This window comes from Neofelis nebulosa, chromosome 5 (assembly GCF_028018385.1).
Source record: "Neofelis nebulosa isolate mNeoNeb1 chromosome 5, mNeoNeb1.pri, whole genome shotgun sequence".
NCBI classification, from domain to species: domain Eukaryota; kingdom Metazoa; phylum Chordata; class Mammalia; order Carnivora; family Felidae; genus Neofelis; species Neofelis nebulosa.
The window spans coordinates 113559135-113581000 of NC_080786.1; the positions used below are offsets into that span (position 1 = coordinate 113559135).

Here is a 21866-nt window from a genome sequence, read left to right on the forward strand (position 1 = left end):
CTAAAGCTTTAATCTATTTATAAATGGGTTCCAAAAGTGATTACAATTGATTTTTTTTTTTTTAAAGAGTTCTTGTATTTGAAAAAAAAATTTGGGGGCACCTGGGCAGCTCAGTCGGTTAAGCGTCCGACTTCAGCTCAGGTTATATCTCACAATTCGTGAGTTTGAGCCCCCATCGGGCTCTGTGCTGACAGCTCAGTACCTGGAGCCTGCTTTGGATTCTGTGTCTCCCTCTCTCTCTGCCCCTTCCCTGCTCATGCTCTGTCCCTCTCTCCTTCAAAAATAAGTAAGTACATTAAAAAAAAAAATTTGAAAAAGAAAAATTTGAAAATCTCTACATAAAACTGACATTTTACTGCCGCTATTATCTGTATTGCTGAGAAAAAAGATAGCAAGCATTTAAGGCCATAATTTATTTAAAAAATTAGTCCAGTAAGCAACTTCCCCCTAGCCTAACCAAGAAAACATTTAACATATTTAAATTTGGCTATCATTTCACTTTCGGCCAAGAAAAAGTTGAAAGAGACCAATAAGGAAGGAAGTTACGCATATCAAAATATGAACAGATGTATATATTGAGTATGTCCATCTTACTAAGCAACACTGTACACTCAATAGATTAGTAGAAGGAACAGTTAGTGACTATTTCTCTTCAATAAGAACTTCTTGAGCTACAATTTTCCCATCTTTACCTAGCAATAGTTAAAAAAAAAAATAAAAAGTGTGTGGAGGGGGTCTGGGTGGCTCAGTTAAGTGGTCAACTCTTGATTTCAGCTCAGGTCATGACCTCGTGGTTCATGGGTTCTAGCCCCATGGCAGGCTTCGCACTGACAGCACAGAGCCTGGTTGGGATTCTCTCTCCCTCTCTCTGCCCCTCCCCAGCTTATGTTCTTTCCCTCTCTCAAAATAAATAAATAAACATTAAAAAAAAAAAAAAGTATGAGTCTTTGTTAAGTGACTTATTCACAGGATTAAAAATAGATGTTATGAATCATAAATCATAGTAATATGCACTAGACTGATACTCCTTGATTATTCACAGGTACATCATAGGCATCTATAAACCGCCTGTTAAAAACCACTCTAGAAACTTCACGAAAGTTTTATGATTAGTTATAAGTAGCAGTTCTAAAATGGGGAAAAAGTTAAATTTTATATAAAGCAGATTTCAAGCTATTGAGAACAAGCCTAATAACCATCAATTTATTTAGGGCTGGGTTGGAGAATCTATAACCTATGGTCCAAATTCAATTCACTTTACTTAGCTAATGACTCATTTCTGAAAATAGAATCTAATTTTTTAATAAGATTTCTTTTTGGTAAATCTAGTTTATGAATATATCTTATAAGTTAAGTTCACAAATGCGGAACATTATACAGAACTGTATCTGAATTCTCGTCTCCTCGCACTAACAGTGTAGGTTTGTTAAGTGACAATCTTTGAGATTCACTTTCTTCAATTATAAAAAGATAAAAATTCTAATTAGCACTGTTGATGAAGCACACATACTGTTTCTCTTGTACAAAACATTACAAAATGATAGTAAAGGAAATGTTTAAGTTATAAATACAAAGAGAGGAAGAGAATAGATATTAGCGGATAAGAAATTTCAAAAAATGTTTAGAAGGCAAAGGCAGCTGGAGGCAGGGTAACTGACCACAGGAAGCTTCTACCCAACTGCTCCAACCCAACTTCTACCCAACTGCTCCAACCCAAGGGGGAGCTCTGATCATGAAGGAAACAATCTAGTCCATGGACAACCTGAAAAAGGTCAGGTTTTAAAGACACTAGGTACCACTTAGGACAGTGTGAGACACAGGATAAAAAGTAGAGTTTGGTTGAAAATATTCGGACAGAATACGTGAGCCCAGGGCTCTTCCCATTTCCTAAGCAGTTGAAGGATCCTCCCTACCTCCCATCACCTTCACCTCCCAACCAAATACATATAGAGAACATCTCTGAAGATAGCAAGACTTTTGGGCAGACTGAATTTGAGGTATCAAAGGCCATCCATGCAGAAATGTCTGGAACACTGATGCTCAAGTCTGGAGTTAAAAAGCAATGTCAAATAGAGATGTGAGAGCCAAAAAAATAAAATAATAAGACTGAAAGATAATTACTTCGGAAGACTGACATTGAGGAAGACCTAGGACTTTGAGAAACATCTATATGAAAAGTCATTTAGCCAGAAAATCAGAAGGAAACAGAAGGTATTCACCAGAGGCAGGAAATGAAACAAAGTATGATATTATGGAAGCAAAGATAAAAAAATAAATCTCTGTAAAGAAGACAAGACCTGGAAAATTAAGTGCCTCAATAGGTTAAATAAACTAAGAATTAAGAAAAGACTACTGACTGTGGTTAGCAAGATGTCACTGGTTTCATGGGATGACTTTTACTCATTTAACCACTTACTGAGTATTTATAACATGTGTACCAGGCACAGTACTAAGCTTCCCATGTCTGAGGAAACTAGAAAAGAGATAGGAATCAAATTGAAAGGATCAAGAATTTAACAATGATTGAAACAGACTTTCATAAGAAACTTTTGGGTAGAAACAGGGAGTGAAGTGAAATGATAGACTGAAAAGAAACCAGACCCACAAAAAGAAATAAAAAACAAGAAGAGAAACAGAAGCCAGCAAAGATGGAGGGATGGACAGTCAAGGCAAGGTCCAAGAGAAGGCAGGAAATAAGAGACCAAACCACTAGAAAGGGGCCCAAGGAAGTTTATCCTTGGAAGGCAACAAGGGATGAAAACTCCTCTGAAGTTGGTAGCTGGAAGCAGAGAATGAGAACATGTCTCCCACTCTTTTAAATAACAGTAGGCGTGAATGCACCAAGACCAGGTGTCTAAGGCTACAAGACCGAAGACTGTGTAGATCCCATAGAAAAATAAAGGTAGAATATGGACTAAGTATCTACAAGTTTTGCCAGCCATAGAAACCTAATTCATATAAAAGAAATAAATTTATCAGTGGAATGACAAATCCAAGTGTTAGAAATAGCTACTGATGTTCGCAAAACAGCAAAACTTATATGGCATATAAGTGACAGCTAAGAATATAATGATGTCCAGACATGGTATCAAGCTTCTATAGTCTTTAGTTGTTTGAAAAATACAATTAAATTTTGTAGCTTAAACTTACAACTAAACAATCTTCAACATCTTGATTTGGTATCTTAAAATCAAATACAAAAGGAAACAGATAACATTTATTATTCATAAATCTGTTACATTTCAGACTCAACAGGAAAAATGCTGCATATGTTTCCTCATCCCAGAAGGCATTATCATAAAATTCAGATTAATAAGATGGAAGCATGGTAACAAATGTCACATTACAGTAGAGTGCTGTGTTTCAGAAAACTACTTATTAGAAAGTAAACAAATATGCATGTTTTATTCCACTTGCTTCTGAAAAGACTTAGACTATTTATAATAACAAGATCATAAATATTGTTGCTGACCCATTTTTTCCCTGAAGGAATGGTGTTGACTATTGGTATTATCAAAATACATATTTTTTATGCATGGCAGAAATAGGATCTAAACCACTGGATCTGTGTGGCTAGGTTGAAGAAATCTTACTAACAGTTTCCAAAGGACCAAAATGCTCAGGCCACTCCAGTGGGAGTGTCGTGATGCCGTTCCAATATGAGTTCAGTGGACTGCCCATGTGTAAGTAATCCAATTAAGCCTTAAATCATAAGAGAAACAATTTTGAGACTGTGGACCATATTTACTTGGGAACACAGATCCCAAACTGAAATTATCTTGGGTATTCAAACCAAGATATTAAGAATGGATAGAAAGACTGTAATAATAGAGGTCCAGCTGCTATATTTGTCCCACATATATATTTACCATATCTGCAAAGGTGTGCCTTTGTCTGCAAGTAGAAAGAAAGACTATAGGGAAGACCAAGTTTGAAGAGTGAAGGTTTTTTTTTTTAGTGAGATTATAGCTGAAGTAGTACAGTATCAGTTACAGGCCATGTGGGAAAACAAGTAGAGACCAAGACAAGGGAGGCACAGCAAGGAGAGCAGGAATGTTTGGTGAAGGTTAAGGAATAGGTACAATGAGGCAATGAGGGATTAGAAGATGGAATGACAGTAGCTGGTAGCCAAAGAAACCTTGAAGTTTGAGATCTCAAAAGAAAATATTTCCTGTAAAACAACATAAGAGCAAGGCTGCATGTACACCAAGAGAAGTAAAAATCTTGAAGTAAGGAAACTCAAGACCATGCAAAAACTGAAGAAGAAAGCTACAAAGCCCATGCAGTGGTCAACCATCAGGCTGGCTAACAACTGGTTGAGGAGGTAGGAGAGGAGTAGGCAGAAATGTTACAAAACCTTAAAGCAGGATCTAATAGTCAAACTCACAAAGAAATGAAGAAAGATAAAGAAAGCAAAGTAATCCTGATTTTTTTCTTTCAATAAAGTTAAAAAAAAATCAGATCCTGATATTTTCTTTCAAAAAAATTTAGGGGGGCCTGGGTAGCTCAGTTGGTTGAGTGTCTGGCTCTTGATTTCAGCTCAGGTTATGATCCCAGGATCCGAGGATCAAACCCCATTTTGTCTCCGCATTGAGCATGAGACCTGCTTAAGAATATCTTCCTCCCTCCCTCTTCCTTTCCCCCTCCCTCCCTCTCTCTTCCTCCCCACCTCCAGGCACCTGGGTGGGACAATCATGGCTCAGGTCATGACCTCATGGCTCATGGGTTTGAGCCCCACATCAGGCTCTGTGCTGACAGCTCAGAGCCTGAAGCCTACTTAATTCTGTGTCTCCCTCTCTCTTTGCCCCTCCCGTCCCCCCACTCATACTGTTCCTCTCTCTCTCAAAAATTATATTTCAAAAAATTAAAAAAAAAAAGAATCAAGGGGCACCTGGGTGGCTCAGTCGGTTAAGCAGCCGACTTCAGCTCAGGTCATGATCTCGACTTCAGCTCAGGTCATGATCTCGCGGTCCGTGAGTTCGAGCCCCACGTCGGGCTCTGTGCTGACCGCTCAGAGCCTGGAGCCTGTTTCAGATTCTGTGTCTCCCTCTCTCTGACCCTCCCCCGTTCATACTGTCTCTGTCTCAAAAATAAATAAAACGTTAAAAAAAAAAAAAGTTTAAAAAAAAATCTCTCCCCCACTTGAGAATTCTTTCTAAAATAAAATTTTAAAAATAATTAAAAAAATAAATTTATATTGTTGACTATGATGGGAAAGAATGAAGACAACTTTATCTCAACCATATCTAATGCCTTTTGAATTATATAATGTTTAAAAGTCCCCCTGTGAGGGAGAGGAGAAAGTGGGTGATGGGCATTGAGGAGGGCACCTGTTGGGATGAGCACTGGGTGTTGTATGGAAACCAATTTGACAATAAATTATCTATATATCTAAAAAAAAAAAAAAGGTCCCCCTATCAGGCAGCGCCTGGGTGGCTCAGTCATTTAAGCGCCTGACTCTTGATTTCAGCTCAGGTCATGATCTCAGGGTGAGTTCAAGCTCTGCATCAGGCTCTGTGCTGACAGCGCAGAGCCTGCTTGAGATCCTCTCTTCTCTCTCTGCTTCTCCCCCACTCCCATTCTCATTCTCTCTCTCTCTCCCTCTCTCAAATACACAAACAGCAACAAAAAGTCCCCCTATCAATAATGAAGAATTCACTGGACTTTGTGGTCCTCCCACTGACCAAGCTAACTTACTCTGGAATGCATGGGAAGTACAAGCATTCTCCTGTATAGACTGTCACAAATCATGTAAGAAGAAAGTAACTGAGAACAGACTCCATGACTGTGGTACAGCTACGAAAACTTGGTCACCTATCTGGCATCGTATCACCTGACAAAACAAATGTACAATTTCTAGTAAACCACTTATGAATGAAAAAAAAAAAAAAAAAGTCACAAGGTTTCGTGATTCTCAAGGATTTTTTTTTTTAAATTTTTTTTTAACGTTTATTTATTTTTCAGACAGAGAGAGACACAGCATGAACGGGGGAGGGGCAGAGAAAGAGGGAGACACAGAATCGGAAGCAGGCTCCAGGCTCTGAGCCATCAGCCCAGAGCCCGACGCGGGGCTTGAACCCGCGGACCGCGAGATCGTGACCTGAGCCGAAGTCGGACGCTTAACCGACTGAGCCACCCAGGCGCCCCGATTCTCAAGGATTTTTAACCGCACTTATCGGTAACTATCTAGGGAGGTGTGTAGCTTACACACTTTTCATGCTAGTCCTGTAGAAGAAAAAAAAAAAAAAAAAAAAGCCAGTTCATATGTGAGCTGATCAAAAATATCCATCACATACTACGAGCATGCAAGAACATGTTGTTAACTACTGCCCGCCTAAAGTACTATTAGATGTCAGCAGCATTTGGGAAAACACAACATAAATCAAAGAATGTCCTAGGGAAAAGAAACTCTGGAGATCAGGTGATCCATTTCACAGATTTAGAACTAAAACTAAGGCTCTGAGATGTTAAGTGCCTCAGCTGAAGGCCTCACAGAAGGTTAGTGGCAGAGCTGGGATGAGCACACCATTCTCTGACTCTCTCAGTGCCCACTCCCCCCACCCTGCCCCACATACTATGTCCAACAGAGGTGGGCTGGATTTACACATCAATAATACAGTGCTCTTTTGCAAATGTCAAATGAGACGCAGAATCTAAAAGGAGCAGAAACTAAGAAAAATATTTGCTTAATATAATATTAATTTGAAACTATACCTTTACTGCTTCTGATGAAAGCGCATTTTCCTTTTTCTGACTTGTGCTCATGGGCTCATTTTCAACACTGAAAAATAAAAACCACAGTTTCTTTGAAATTAAAAGAGAATTACGAAAATACAGTTTCTTTGTTTAAAGTAAAAACTGAAAGGTCCTTCACTTGCAATGCTCAAAGGATTCACACACAATATGTAAAAGAATATGTTCATTTGAATCTCTACACTTGAAAACACATTCAAATATACTCATCTGAGCCTCAGAAATTCTTGTGAATCTATCACGCGCTACATTCTTATGTTGATAATCATCATTACAAAGAACAGCGTACAACTATCTTGGAAATGATTAACACTCTACAATTTTATTTATATTAGGGTTTTCCACAGCTGATATATATTTTTTAATGCCTATACCGAATGCTACATGGAATACAATATATTTCTATTCAGCAAGTCTTTATAAACATATAGGATCATCTAGTGAACTTTGGGAATACTCAAAAATAGATGCAGGCTTATCTAGCCCCAAATGTGTCCCAGATGGCACCTTAAGAACCTGATTTTCCAGACAGTCACCTCCCAATTGTCTGGTCTAGAATACCTTCACAGATGCCTTATGTCATAATGAACTATGCTTCCTATTAGGCACATATACATTTCAGATATAAACTTTTATATGTGTTTTATACACGATCTTATTGTCATACTTTCATAATGCTAGACAAATTGAACAGCTCCCCACTAAAGATCATGACTGTCTGCCATGCGCCAGGGATTATGCTTGGCCTTGAGGATGTAAGAACAAGTAGGTCAAGGTCTTTATAAAACTCAGTCTTGTAGGGGAGACTGATATACAAACAAACTAAAACTACAGTTTGGTAGAAGTTACAACTGCTCAAAGAACAAAATACTATGGAGCACAGAAGAAGCAAAGAACAGCAATTCTGCCTGCTAAGTGCTCTCAGAGAAGGCACAGAGGAGGGGTAATAGAGAATATGGCATTTTCAGGAAACCATGTTTTGTTTGTTTGTTTTTAATATAAGACTGGAGCACAATAACTTGTGTCAGGCAGAGGTAACCCTGCTAGAGAGGAGAATGATACCAGAAGTAGTGGCTGCCAGACCATGCAGAACCTGTCTGACACGTTTCAGAACTTGATCTTTGTCCTACTAGCACTGGGAAGCCTTTAGCCAGGGGACAAGCATAAAGTAGGAGGGATGATGGAGAATGGGGAAAACACAGGGCATCATAGTGACTGGTGGTAGAGGGGATGAAAAGGAGGTGGTCTCAGTAACTCAGATTAGACACAACAGAAAGAGAAGACATGATTTAGGCTAGTTAGATTTTCTATCCATAATGTCCAGTGCAATTATGTAGACAGGGAACAAATGGTAACAATAAAAAGACAGAAAGGTAGAAAGATCATGAAGGTGTGGAAAATACAATGGATTTAAATTTCATTGAGTGTCAGACTCTACGCAGAATACTCAAACCAATAAGAAATAGTCATACTCATAAGGCTTTGAAGTGTCAGCAGGAAAAGCAACTGTATAAAGGAGATAAATATGTGCTTAACACATGAAAATTCCATATGAAAAACCAAGGACAGAAAGAAAAATGCTGTACAATTCAGAATTGTGATCAAAAACATTTAATATACACACAAACACACACAAAAGGTCTCAAACATTGCTGCTTTAAAAGTGATTGGTTTCTTATCTCCATTTTCTATTTATTTTCTATTTTAGCTTTATTTTTTGTCACAAGGTTGTTAACAATTTTTTTTTTTTTTGAGAGAGAGAGAGAAAGAGAAAGCGAGTAAGAGAGAGAGAGAGAGAAGGAGAGAGAGAGAATTCCAAGCAGGCTCCATGCTGTCAGTGCAGAGCTCAACGTAGGGCTCAATCTCATAAATGTGAGATCATGACCTGAGCTGAAATCAAGTCAAATGTTTGAGCCACCTAGGCGCCCCAACAATTCTCTTTTTAAATTAAATGTCAATACTGGTTTATTTTAGTTCAATGCAAAAAGAGAGAGTAGCAAAATACATGTAAAAAGAGCACATTATAAGGATTTGTCATATAATCACGAATAATACTGACCTTAATGGTTTTATAAGTGTATTCTCTGACTACAGTCTATTTTGAATGATTCACCTAAAAAGTAAACATACAAGTACCTTAGTCTCCTAGTTCTTGCCTTTAAGACTCCTGAAATTCTCGAGTGTTGGGGCGTCTGGGTGGCTGAGTTGGTTAAGCGTCTGACTTGGCCACAGGTCATGATCTCACAGTTTTTGAGTTGGAGCCCTGCGTCAGGCTCTGTGCTGACAGCTTAGAGCCTGGAGCCTGCTTCGGATTCTTTGTCTCCTTCTCTCTCTGCCCCTCCCCCATGCATGCTCTGTCTCTCTCAAAAATGAATAAATGTTAAAAAAAAAAAAATGAAACTCTAGAGTGTTTACAGCACTCTCTGTAAACTTACTGCCTATGAAAATGGCAAAAGTTTCTTTTCCAATACAAAAGGTCTGTAGAAAATGTAGCTCCAGGTTCATGAGAGCAATACAGAAATCAGTATTTTCAAGTAGTTATAATTACATACATTCTACACATACACACACACACACACACACACACAATGCCATAAAAATATAGTTGTAGGTCAGCATATAAGTATTTTGTATTGAGTAAACAACTGAAGGATTAAAAGCTGGAAAAAAAAAAAAGAAATACCTTCACAAACTTTCTAAACCTTATATGGTATGTTTAAGACTCATGAATCTTACTGCTAAACCAAAATTTAAAACTGTGTTGAGTTCTAAAGTAAACAACGTATTTTAGAATTCTGGTTTAGCTATAAAAATCACTGTTTCAGTTAAAGCTTTCCCCCTCTTTTCTAGTTTACTGACGAAGAGTCCTTCTTAATTGATCTCAGGCCTCTTCCAGACTGCTACGTTTCAATCCTTTATTCTTTTTTTTTTTTTTTTAATTTTTTTTTTTCAACATTTTTTATTTATTTTTGGGACAGAGAGAGACAGAGCATGAACGGGGGAGGGGCAGAGAGAGAGGGAGACACAGAATCGGAAACAGGCTCCAGGCTCCGAGCCATCAGCCCAGAGCCTGACGCGGGGCTCGAACTCACGGACCGCGAGATCGTGACCTGGCTGAAGTCGGACGCTTAACCGACTGCGCCACCCAGGCGCCCCTCAATCCTTTATTCTTGTCAAAATGACTGTTAACCTGATCATCACACTTTCCAGTTTAAAAATTCCTTCAGCAAATCTCTACGAAGTGATGAATAAAATGAAGAGTCCTTAGGATACAGAAAGTTACTCACGTGGCCCCAGATACGCCCATCACATAGAACCACTTTACATTCTCAGAATATGCTGGCAAACCACTCTCTTCTCCTGTATGTAACATCCTCAACACTTTGCCCTGCTCTTAATCCTTTACAATTTAGTCCGAGCTTAATCTTTATTTTTTTGGGGGTTCTCATTGAACCCAGTGATACCACACATACATTTATACTATATACTATAATGTTTAGCTATCTAATTAGAATTTTAACTCATTAAATTCAGAATTGTATCATTCATGTCTATGTCCCAGAGCCTAGCATTGTATCTGCCATTCAAATATTGTTAAAAAAAAAAAAAAAAAAAAAAAAAAGATACCAAACAGGTTCTTTATTTGTGCCTGCTTAATCAAAAAAAATGGGAACAATGTAATCATATTTTTTTCTTAATGAAGTAGTATGTAAGTCTCTTGAAAGAATATACACCTTTTGTTGAAAGGTATAAAGAAGAGAGTGGGGTTGGTAGGAGAAAATACTCAACAGAAATAAGATTATTCTGAGATGATTTAAAGGCAAAACACACACAAAAATAAAACAGAGTAGATGAAAATACTGAAAACATTGACTTACCAGTCGGATTAGTTTAATAAAAATAAACAGAAAAGACTCAAAAGGCTTGGAATAGTATTCTCAGACTCTTAAATATATGAAGAAAAGAGAAACATGTTCAAATTCAGATGATCTAAAACCTTATGAAAGACGACAATCCGTTTCTATTGTTCTCTCACAATTTAACCCCCTTTGGGACCCAGGAATTCAATAGCAGTATTTTTAGAAAGCACACATTTTGCTCATGGCAGGGGGTGAGGGGCAGGAATCATAATCACACGTAGGCACAAATAAGACCCTGCATTTCCAAATAGCCTCATCTTACTTATTAGCTATGGGAATTCTGGAAATTAATCTTTCAAAACAGCCCAGGTAAATATCAAGGTCTAAGTAACACAGAAGCTTCTCATTTTTGAAGCTACCTAATTTACACCATACTTGAAAACCAGGAATCCCACATGCAGTCATTTACCATCTACTTTCCAGACACAAATTAAAACAAAACTCTGGGCCAAGAAAAAACAAAGCATATTCTAGAGTTCAAATAATTTACACAGAGGAAAGTCTCTATCCTGGCACTTAATATGTATCTTATACTTCTATTTTTATTAAATCATAACAAGATTCCCTAACCCATAGCAAATAAGCAGAAGAAGACTGGGCACATCAACTCACTCAGTCAGCAGATAAGTACTGGCCCCTTCCTTTCAAATCCCTTTTAAGTGCCAGGCACTGTTGTTGGTGCTAGGGGTTGAGCAGTGAACACACCAGACGAAATCTTTGCCCTCACTCCTTCAGAATCTCTACCTAGATGCACCACCATCACCTGGGCAATCGTATTTTTAAAGCAAATTTATGGGCCTACCTGTCAATGATTCCAGTTAGGAGTGGGGCCCAGGAGTCCACATTTTCAATAACCAACTCCCCCTACCCAGGATTGTTCTGAAGCAGGTGGCCCTCTGACCACACTCTTGATAAACAATGGTTTGAGAGCCTCTATTCTTCAGCAGAAGCCAACAAATGAGAGTTGTACAGGGAGGAGAATGATCCAGTCTGAGGGAGCTCCACTTAATATTATTTAAATGTGTTCAGTGTTGATAGTTAAAGGGTAGGTATCAACTACTTAGAAAACTCAAGTCATGTAAAACACTACTCATTTTCCAACAGCCATGCCTTGCAGAGCTCCTGGCCCCAACCAAGAGCTGTTGCCCGAATGGGTACACTGACCATCGCAAGTGCAAAGTGGGACCAACAAGAAAATATACCCTTCGTGGGGCAGCTGGGTGGCTCAGTCAGTTAAACGTCCACTCTTGATCTCGGCTCAGGTCATGATCTCACAGTTTGTGAGTTCGAGCCCCGCACTGGGCTCTGCAGGGATGTCTCAGAGCCTGCTTGGGAGACTGTCTCTCCTCCTCTCTGCCTCTCCCCCCGCCTCTGCATGCATGCTCTCTCTCAAAATAAATAAACTTAAAAAAAAAAAAAAAAAAGAAAAGAAAATACACCCTTCTTTTAGGTGTATACCACAGACTGAAGAATAAGGGATGCTCCTGGGCCTCTTCCAGGCTCAGTTCCTCATGTGGTAGGAATGCAACTTCCTAGATGGTCAAGGGATAGACATGCGGGGACAGCACACAGACTCGGAGGACTGGGTGGAGGCACAGTGAAGGAGAGTAAGGCTCTTCACGCCTCCCCCTCCTAGAGCACAGCTGCTGTGTATTGCCTCTTACTCTGCCTTTTCTCTCACAGATCATTCCTGTGGCTGTATCAGAAAAACCTGGAAATGTCAAAGAACTGAATACAACTTCCATAACAGTCTTTTGGAGGCTTGCCCACTTTTCTACGGATGCAGAAGTCTATGATTTCTTGCCATTTTCAGAAAGGAGGTAACATTTCTCGCTCAAGACATCACTGGCGGTAATTCTGAGCATATCCCTAAACACAAAGCCACTTAATAAAACGTAGTCCCCAATTTGGGAATGCCCTATACATCTAAACAGCCTCTCCCCAGCCCTACCCCCACCTGGATCCACTGTCCACAGGAACTTCTCACCATCCCTAGGGAAATGAAGGATTTTTTTTTTTTTTTTCTTTCTCCCTTCTCTTTCTCTCCATCCCACTCAGCCTGATGCCGCCTGAAATTATCTTCTGATTTTCACTTCCGCTTATGGTGTAATGGTCTGCAGTAGAGGAACCAGCAAGGTTAAGGACACAGAAAGACAGTCAAGGCAAATCTATTGTTTTCTCCTCCTCCACCAACATAAAACTCTCCTGATCCACTAAACAGCATCCCCCTCTCCACCACAGCTCCATCAGGCCTCCCTGTCTGGCATGTTATTTATTATTCCTCACCTCAGAGCCCACTTGACATAAGTACTGTGATGAAACTCCAGAAGTGGCCAGAATCTGGCCTTCCTTTGAAATGTGATCAAATCATACTCAGTCTTCCGGGCATGACTTTACCTTGGAGAATTATATGAAAAAATAGTACAGAACAAGAAAGGGTCTTTTACCTATCCATACCCTTTTCCTGTGGTCATTGGTAGCAAAATGCTTTGCAAAAACTCAAAATGGACAGATGTCTGTTTCAGGGATAGCACTTTAGGGACAAAAGGCACTTCAGTCAAAATGTACCTTCCTGGACTGGATTTTTCAAAGACATAAAATGAAAGAGTCAGACCAGCTCTCTGCCAGATCTAAAATCCCATATGAATCTCCACTGGCAGCGAGAATGGAAAAAGAAACAGGTAGGCTAACCTTGAAGTTTCTGTGGTGAAGGAAGAGACAGACTCTAACTAAGAAACCAACTCGGTGACAAAATTAATACCAGGACATTGTAACAAAGAGGCAGAAACTTCTACAGTCCTTATTTCAAATCTACTGAAACCACCTAGGGGCCTGTCCTGTATTCCCTTGGGCTCCACCCTCTCAGCCCTCACTTGGGGTCCTTAAATACAGTATAGGCTTTTATTCCCACAAACTCTCAAAGGGTCTGCTGCTGCCCTGGGAGCATCTACACCCCTTGGAAGTTTTTTCTTACAGACACAGCTTCACACCAGAAGCGTGGAGTTCTCTTTTTTCAATATTATACCGCAGGCATATTATGGATTAAACCAACTTGTATGCCCTGGCCTGGAGCCGCATCCAACATTTCCAACCTAGCTTCTATGGGGATAAAGACAGAGCTCCACATGGACAATTTACAAACAACCATCTGGAAAACCATCCATTCATAAACAGTGTCTGCCAGCAGTAGAGTAGTACTTGTATTTTTTTAATGACCATTAACAGAATATAAAACAGGTGGTTATGGCACTATTTCTGGGCTTCAAATTAAAAGGTAACTAAAAGCTGCCATTTTAAGGCAGTCGAACAGCATGTATTTTAGTTCAAACATCTGGCATTTGAATTTCGGAACTCTTTGGAGAAAAACCGGAAAGGGAGGAAAGGTAAGACATGATTATGAAGCTCTGTCGCTTTACCATCTTAGACTCTTGTGACAGTCTTTTCCCTATCATGTCAGCCTTCTCCTATTGTTTATGTAACTACCTGGAAGCTGCTTTACGTCCGGTCTCCCTGCTCATGCCCCCCGAAACAAGACCCTTTAGTTTAATCACAGGCTACAGAGAACGTTGGTATGTTTGATGTGTACCTGAGCTGTCTATATGTGACTATATTAGTAACTGTTCTACTATCCCAAAGTCCTTGACCTCATATCCTTCAGATTCTGAACATTTGTGATCTACCTCACATGAATCAACACCCTCCATCTTTTGCTGTGACATGAACTCAAAACAGGGTTCTAGCTGCCCTCTAAAACAGGCATCCATTCATGTAGTATTCATCAAACTGTCCTAAGGAAGGGGCACTGGAGGTTCAAGGCCAGGTGAGACTGTGCCTTCCCAGAGCCTGACCTCACCTCCAACTCAAATTCTTTCTCACTGCAAATTCTTCCAGACATCAATAAACCAACAACCTTTGTGAGAATATATAAACACATGCACACATATAAACCTATGCCAAAATGATACTTTCTAAAAGTAAACATCATCTCAACTCCCTACCTTGGCCTATCTCCTCTGGCCCTGACTCCTTTCCCCATGTCATTGACAGCTGCTCTCTCTTCCGTTCTGTTGTCTCTGCTCACTCTAGCATCTGTGCCAACATGATACTACCCCCAAGCCCCTGGAACTGGCTGTTCCCTCTGCTTGGAAAGTTCTTTCCTTAGATTTGTTCCCCACTCCCAAGTAGCATTGAGGTCCTTTGCTTAAGTGTTATCCTCCAAGAGAGAGGACTTTCATGACCATCCTATCTACACCTCACTCCAGACCCACTACCTCCATCATGTTCCATACCCTCACCCTGACCATTATACATTACAGAATCTGTTAATTTTCTGTCTTCTCCCATTACAGTGCAAACCCCACATAGGCAGAGAGGCACATTTAGATATTCAAACTGAATTCTGAAAAGTGATGATAACACTCAGATTTTTGAAAGGACTAAATTTAAAATTATTTTTGTAATTTATATAAATATATATACTATTGTAGAAAATGTTAAAGCATTATGGTTGAGTGGAAAAAAATAAATTTCAAAATCCTGAAGAGAACTTCCACTTTTTGTAAAAATATGTATATATGTGTAAATGCACATTGAAAATGATCTGACAGGATAGTATGTGTATGTTTGTCGGTAGGGTTATGAGTTGTTTCTTCTTTTTGATTTTCTTGTAATTCATCATACCTGTTTTTAAACAGTATATATTACTATTAAAAAGGAAAAAAAATGCCAAGTATTATAGTGATTGTGAAAAGCAAACAAATGGAAGTTAGTGAAAATGAATTCAGAATAGACAAATAACAAAATGCTAATACTACAAATATTACATAATGATAACTTATTTGTATCATAATATATAGGAGATCCTTATTTGCCTTCCTAAAACAATGAAATAATCAAAATTATCACAAGACACATTTCCAGCTTTGACTAATAGAGCGCAATGCCACCCCTCCAGCGAGGGTACACTCCTTGGTGATCTGAAAAGACAAGGAAGTCTGAGAATCTGTATCTCACCTAACTGGTCTCCACTTAATAGAATGGAAAATTGAGAGTATTTCATTTCTTGTCATAAGAAGCATGGTAATTATAAAAAAAAATATGATCTGCCACTAAGGTAGTATCTACATTATATATAAATCTTTTTTTTTTTTTAATTTTTTTTTAAGGTTTATTTATTTTTGAGACAGAGAGAGACAGAGCATGAATGGGGGAGGGTCAAAGAGAGAGGGAGACACAGAATCTGAAACAGGCTCCAGGCTCCGAGCTGTCAGCACAGAGCCCGATGCGGGGCTTGAACTCACGGACCGCGAGATCATGACCTGAGCCGAAGTCGGACGCTCAACCGACTGAGCCACCCAGGCGCCCCCATTATATATAAATCTTAATACAAAGAATAAAGCACAAACTTCTAACATATATCTTTAGAAATTATATGAAACTACTATTTGTGAGGGTACTCAAATGCCATTTTCACAATTTCTGGTACTGCCATTTGTGCTACTTGTCATAAGGAAGATATAAAAGCTAGTGTGTTGTATTATGAAACCAAAATTGTATTTCATAAAAATCTAAATATTGGCTTTTGATTTTATTCCAAAATCAACAATTATATTGGCTGAATGAGTAAAGGAAGTAGGAAGAGGTATAAAATAGCTAAGTCCTCATCTACCATAACCAGAAGTCAATATAAGTTATCTAAAGTTTAGAATTCAAGAAAGAACTGTAAGGCATTGTTCAGACACATGTCCAAAAATACCAAAAGAAACAGCTTAAACAAGATTACAAGTTTCCTCTAAAAAGTGTGTCAAGAAAGGGCCCGCACTTGTTAAATGCTCCTATAGCCCTGAGTGGCACCTTGGTGCTCATCTTTTTTTTTTTTTTTTTTTTTCTTTTCTTTAAAGGAACATATTTTTTTAATGTTACTTTTGAGAGACAGACAGACAGACAGACAGACAGGATGAGCAGGGGAGGGGCAGAAAGACAGGGGGACAGAGGATCCAAAGAGGCCTCTGCTCTGACAGCAGAGAGCCCAATGTGGGGCTAGAACTCACTAACCGTGAGATCATGACCTGAGCTGAAGTCCAACGCTTAACCCACTGAGCCACCCAGCAGCAACACCCCCTCCATACTCTGCCCTGGGTACTTAATTTAAGGGAAGAAAGATTTGTGCTATGTCTGCCTTCCCCACAAAACTGCATGTGTACTCTGAACCAAAGACCATGTTGTAGCATGTTCAGTTCTGGATTCCCAGAACCTAGCACAGTGCCTGGTATGAGGGGTAAATGAATTCTTGGTAAACACTGGTGAAAACACATTTTCATACATGACCTTTCCAGTAAAACAAAAAGTCGTCCTAATATACAGGCATCCTCATTTTGTACACTTATTATTCTGTGGAGTTTGGGCTCATATGCTAAATCTGGAGATTTAAACCTCATATGCTAAACCTTAGAGATGAGGGCCTGCCTTAATTTTTAACAAAAGACTGAAAGTGTGAATGAAATGCTAGGGTCATACTGTTACTCTAAGTATATGACAGGTGATCTCACGAAAATGAGTTGGTATTTTTGAGGCTCTGTTAATTCCACCCAGTTTCACATTATTGATTCATAATATACAAACCTCATTCATAAAAAGTGTCAAGATATCAAAGCTCTCTGTATTATAAATATTACTTCTATATATTTATAGCCTTAATTATAACTTCTCTCATTTGAATAAGTTAATGTAGTTCATGCATTTTTTGGAAAATCTCTGCCAAGAGATTTGAGATCCAAGAGATCCTTGACTCTGCCAAGTCAGGATCCTAAATTTTCTTGATTTTTTTTCCCCTCTTTTTATACCCAGATATCCACCAGGTTTTAAACTAACCTTACTTCCCCTGAAATAGGTAATTCGCATAACTTTTTTATGTATAAAAAGATATAAAATGAAGATTCCTTCCTGTTCCTCATTCCCTGAGTCACTTTTCCATCTCCCCTAGTTAACACAACCCCAGTTACAGACTTATTTCACACTCCCCCATTTTTGATACAGGAATGGGAGCATACCACATACAGTGATTTCCAGCTTTTTTTTTTTTTCCTTAAAATCTTGGAGATATTCCCTTATCAGTACATAAAATGCTTTGTCATTCTTTTTGGCAGCTGTGTAATATTCTATTACGTTGCTGTACCCAATGTAACAATTTTATTTTTTTCCTTTTGCTATAAGCAACACTGCAATGGCTAACTTTGTAAAGACAACATTGGGTCTGTTTGCAAACTATACATGTCTAAGGGAATTCCTACAGGGAAGTGCTGGGTCACAGTATGTGGATCCAGAATACTGAGAGAACCTTCCAGTTTATCCTCCCACCAGTCACTACTTCCAGTTTCCCCACATCCAACTCGTTTGCTTATTAGGGAGAATACGGTATCTTGCTGCTACACGTTCAGTTTCTATGTCTTTTGAAGAAGATGGACCCTTTTCAAGTGTTTAAATATATATTTATAATTTGTATAAATATATACATTTGTTTTCCTTTTCTCAACTGTCAGGACCATAAACTCTTTATTGTACAGAGCACTAACCCAAGCCATCTGGGCAGACGTCCAGCTGCATGCCATTGTCTTTTATTTCCATTCAAAACCATTTTCTAAGGCCAGCTTTCTTTTATAGGTCTTCCTAAGTTAAGCAGAGGAAGCAATCACATAATGCAGCAGGCTCTGAATTCAGGAAGAGAATTTGACTCTGACTCCACCACAGATGCTGTGAGATTTCTGATTAACTGCTGGACCTCTCCAAACCTTAAATTATAGATCTGTAAGACAGAGTAAAAATACCTCCTCTCTCAAAGGTTGCTAAGGATTAAATGAATGTATGTATTTAAAGCCCCAAGCACAGGCCTTGGGTCTGATTATGGCCTTAATAAAGGGTGGTTTAGTTTTGTCATCACTAATCTGTCGAGCAAAAAAAACCCACTTGACCAAACAGTTGTTTCACTGCTTTGGGATACCTGCAATTAAATACTCCCAGGGATGACACACTGAGGGATAGTCCTGATGGAGTTGTACCACTGGCCATTCACAACTGCCACCTAAATATTATGAATGAGTTATTTCTGGGGTGCCTGGATGGCTCAGTTGGTCAAGCATCCGACTCTAGATTTCGGCTCAGGTCATGCTTTCACAGTACATGAGATCGAGTCCTGCATTGGGCTCCTCACTGACAGTGCAGAGCCTGCTTGGGATTCTCTCTCTCCAACTTTCTCTGCCCCTCCTCTGTTCTCTCTTGTGCACCCTCTCTCTCTCAAATAAACTTAAAAAAAAAAAAAAAAAAACTTTATAAAAAAAAAAAAGAATGAGTTATTTCTGGCAGCAAAACTTCAACTTCTTTCTCTATCGACACTAAGTAAGGATCTCCAGTCACATGAAATGTTAATGCCCGAAAGGATGTACTTTTCTGCCTCCATTTGGAACTTAACCAAACCTGTGAAGTCTAGGAAGAGCAAGAGCAACAGGGGAAAAGCATTCATCCTGCTGGTACAGTTACTGTCACATCTCCCCAGTATTGTTTGGCAAAGGATGCTAAACAAACCATGCTCAGAAAAGTTAATTAATGTGGGAAGATATCTTGAAAGCCCAAGTAAAGCTCTCATACAATATATGACAGTCATGAAACAGCAAGTGTATTCTGAACCAAACAGGTCACATGCACATATGTCAAAAACATTTTTAGCTTATAATGAGCCATCTTGAGAACAGAGATGTCCGTGTTTATCTCCTCTGTTAATTTATGCACTCTTTGAGGGTAGTTTTGTTCATCTTTATCCCCACTGCTTAATAGCATTATCTCACACATAGCAGCCCTTCAAATTTATGGAATGAACAGACTCCAAATAAATGATATTTTAAACTTTTATTCCATGCTGATCTTCTCTTTTCAGGAGAAAGCCCAGATTATTTTCCTGAATTTAAATTTACACCAACCTAAGTTTTCTTGCTACCATAACTGTATTAGCATTTCTGGCATATCTAGGCTGCAGTGTATTTCATTAGTACCCTAGCTGGGAAAGGAAATATTTTATCTTGAAGGGAATATTATTTTCCTCTTTGCAAAATTTGTTTTTATCTCTTTATATGTTGTCCTCTGAGATGAAAATGCTATCAGTTTTCAATACAGTTAGAAGTTCTGATGACGTAAATTTATTGCTGGACAATGTGAAGTACTTGCAACTCTTAACACTGAGAGTGTACAACTAAGTTAGCTTACAAGGAATGCCCTCACCAAGAAACAGAATCCTCAAATTAGGCATCTGGAAGACACCCTATTAAACCCCAAAGAGAGAAATTTCACTTGAAAGATGATACAGTTTCAACACCCTAACAGTCTGTATTTCTCTCTGTCAAAAGTACCTTCTATGCTTTCACTCAACTTGGGAGTTCAACATTCTTAGAAAATACCGCTGAGGACTTCTGGAATTTTCCTGCCATCTTTACTACAATGGGTATGAACTACTGACGTGGTCCTTCAAGACCACACAGGTATCTCCTTATTCAACTAAACGAGTTACCAATTATTTTCTATAGTGCTTGCAAATCAGTGAAAATATAATCACCATGAAAATTCAGAGAACAAAGCTCCCTTTTCTCACCTACTTGATGCTGTGGTCAACACTAGTTCCTTAACAGCCAAAAGCTCTCATGCATCAGAGGCACTACTGACATGTTTGTTTTTTATGAGAATATCTCCTGTACAAGTCATTAGCATCCTTGCTCCACCCATTTAACACCCTCAGCCATGGTGATGAGCAAAAATTCTCTAAAGTTTAAATAGAGAGCCAAACACTGTATAGAAATCTTTCAACATGCCCCATGTGTCTAAATGCTCACTTCAGAGCTGCGGGAACACTGTACTACCTCTAGCTGAAAACCACTAGTAAGTGCTTCAATGTTCCATCACGAAATAGTGATTCACTCCTCACCTAAGCTGGGTAAACGGGACACCAAGATGAATAAGACACAGCCCCTGTCCTTGGTTCTAGTGATTCTCTTACTTTCTATCAGTAACGATATACTGGAACACTGAAAGGAACAGCCAAAAATAATCTATCAGAAATGGGCCACACTAACGCTCATTCTGGAACAAAGTATGAAAAATTCCCATTGACTTACGTATGCAAATATGTTTTGAATGAGCATAGTTTAGAAGAGTGGGCAAGATGGTGTGGGGGAAAAAAAACAACAACAGCTTTTAGAGTCGGAGAAACCTAGGTTCAAATCTCAACCTTGAAACTTATTTCTTCCATGATTTGGGCTAAATCATTCTTCACCGGGAGTGGTATCACTCTGCCTCCTCCCATGCACCTGGGTGGAGGTGTTTGGATTATCCCAATGACTGGAGAATGCTACTGGCAATTAGTGGGCGGGGTCACGGATGCTAAATGTCCTGCAAAGGACAGCAGAGTCCAGTTCACCAAAGAATCGTTCCACCCAAGATGCCACCAGTGTTCACTAATAAGAACTCTCCACCCTCAGTTTTCTCAACTGTCAGAATAGTGATCAGTATACTAACCTTCAAAGTTGAGGGTGAGGTTTAAATGAGATGCTGCAAGTAAAAGTACCCAACCCAGCAATATGTGTACAGTCTGCCTTGATAAATGTTGTTCTCACCTTACTGCCCCCCCTCCAGAGTTAAAATGTCACACAGCGTTGCTTTTAAATAGGTCCATCATGTGTGATACAGCAAAGAAAGGGAGCAATCATGTCCCCCCAAATGAAGAATATTAATAGGCAGGTATCCTCCAAATTTGACATTCTCACAGTATCTGTTTAACAGGCTTTCACATAAGTAGTCTAACCTTTAAATCAAGAGCCAAAATCTGACCTAGCTCCAATCCTTACTGCCTCTTTCATTCTGTCCCACTAATGTATATTAAATTATATAGTCCCCAACAGATCATAACCTCCTATAGGCTCTTGCTCAACCTAGAATACCTGTTCCCTATTTCTATCTTACTGGCTAAGTTCTCTTATTAAAACACTACTAATGTCTCCAAGAACCAAGTAACAATCCCTCAACTGTTAAGCCCTCCCTGCTATCCCCTATCACTTTTTAATTATTTTCATTGTTTATTCATTTTTTGAGAGACAGAGTGCAAGTGGGAGAGGGGCAGAGAGAGGGGGAGACACAGAATCTGAAGCAAGCTACAGG

General features: G+C 39.1%; 1 protein-coding gene across 3 annotated transcripts in view; it reads right to left on the minus strand.

Moving 5' to 3' along the window:
* CRYBG3 (crystallin beta-gamma domain containing 3) overlaps window positions 1–21866 on the minus strand; it is a 131027-nt gene that overhangs the window by 105602 nt on the left and 3559 nt on the right. For all 3 annotated transcript variants that reach the window (XM_058731653.1, XM_058731655.1, XM_058731654.1), the window contains one exon: window positions 6715–6781. In XM_058731653.1, the coding sequence (XP_058587636.1) occupies window positions 6715–6781 (67 nt within the window). Of the gene's footprint in view, window positions 1–6714; window positions 6782–21866 lie in introns of those variants that run through there.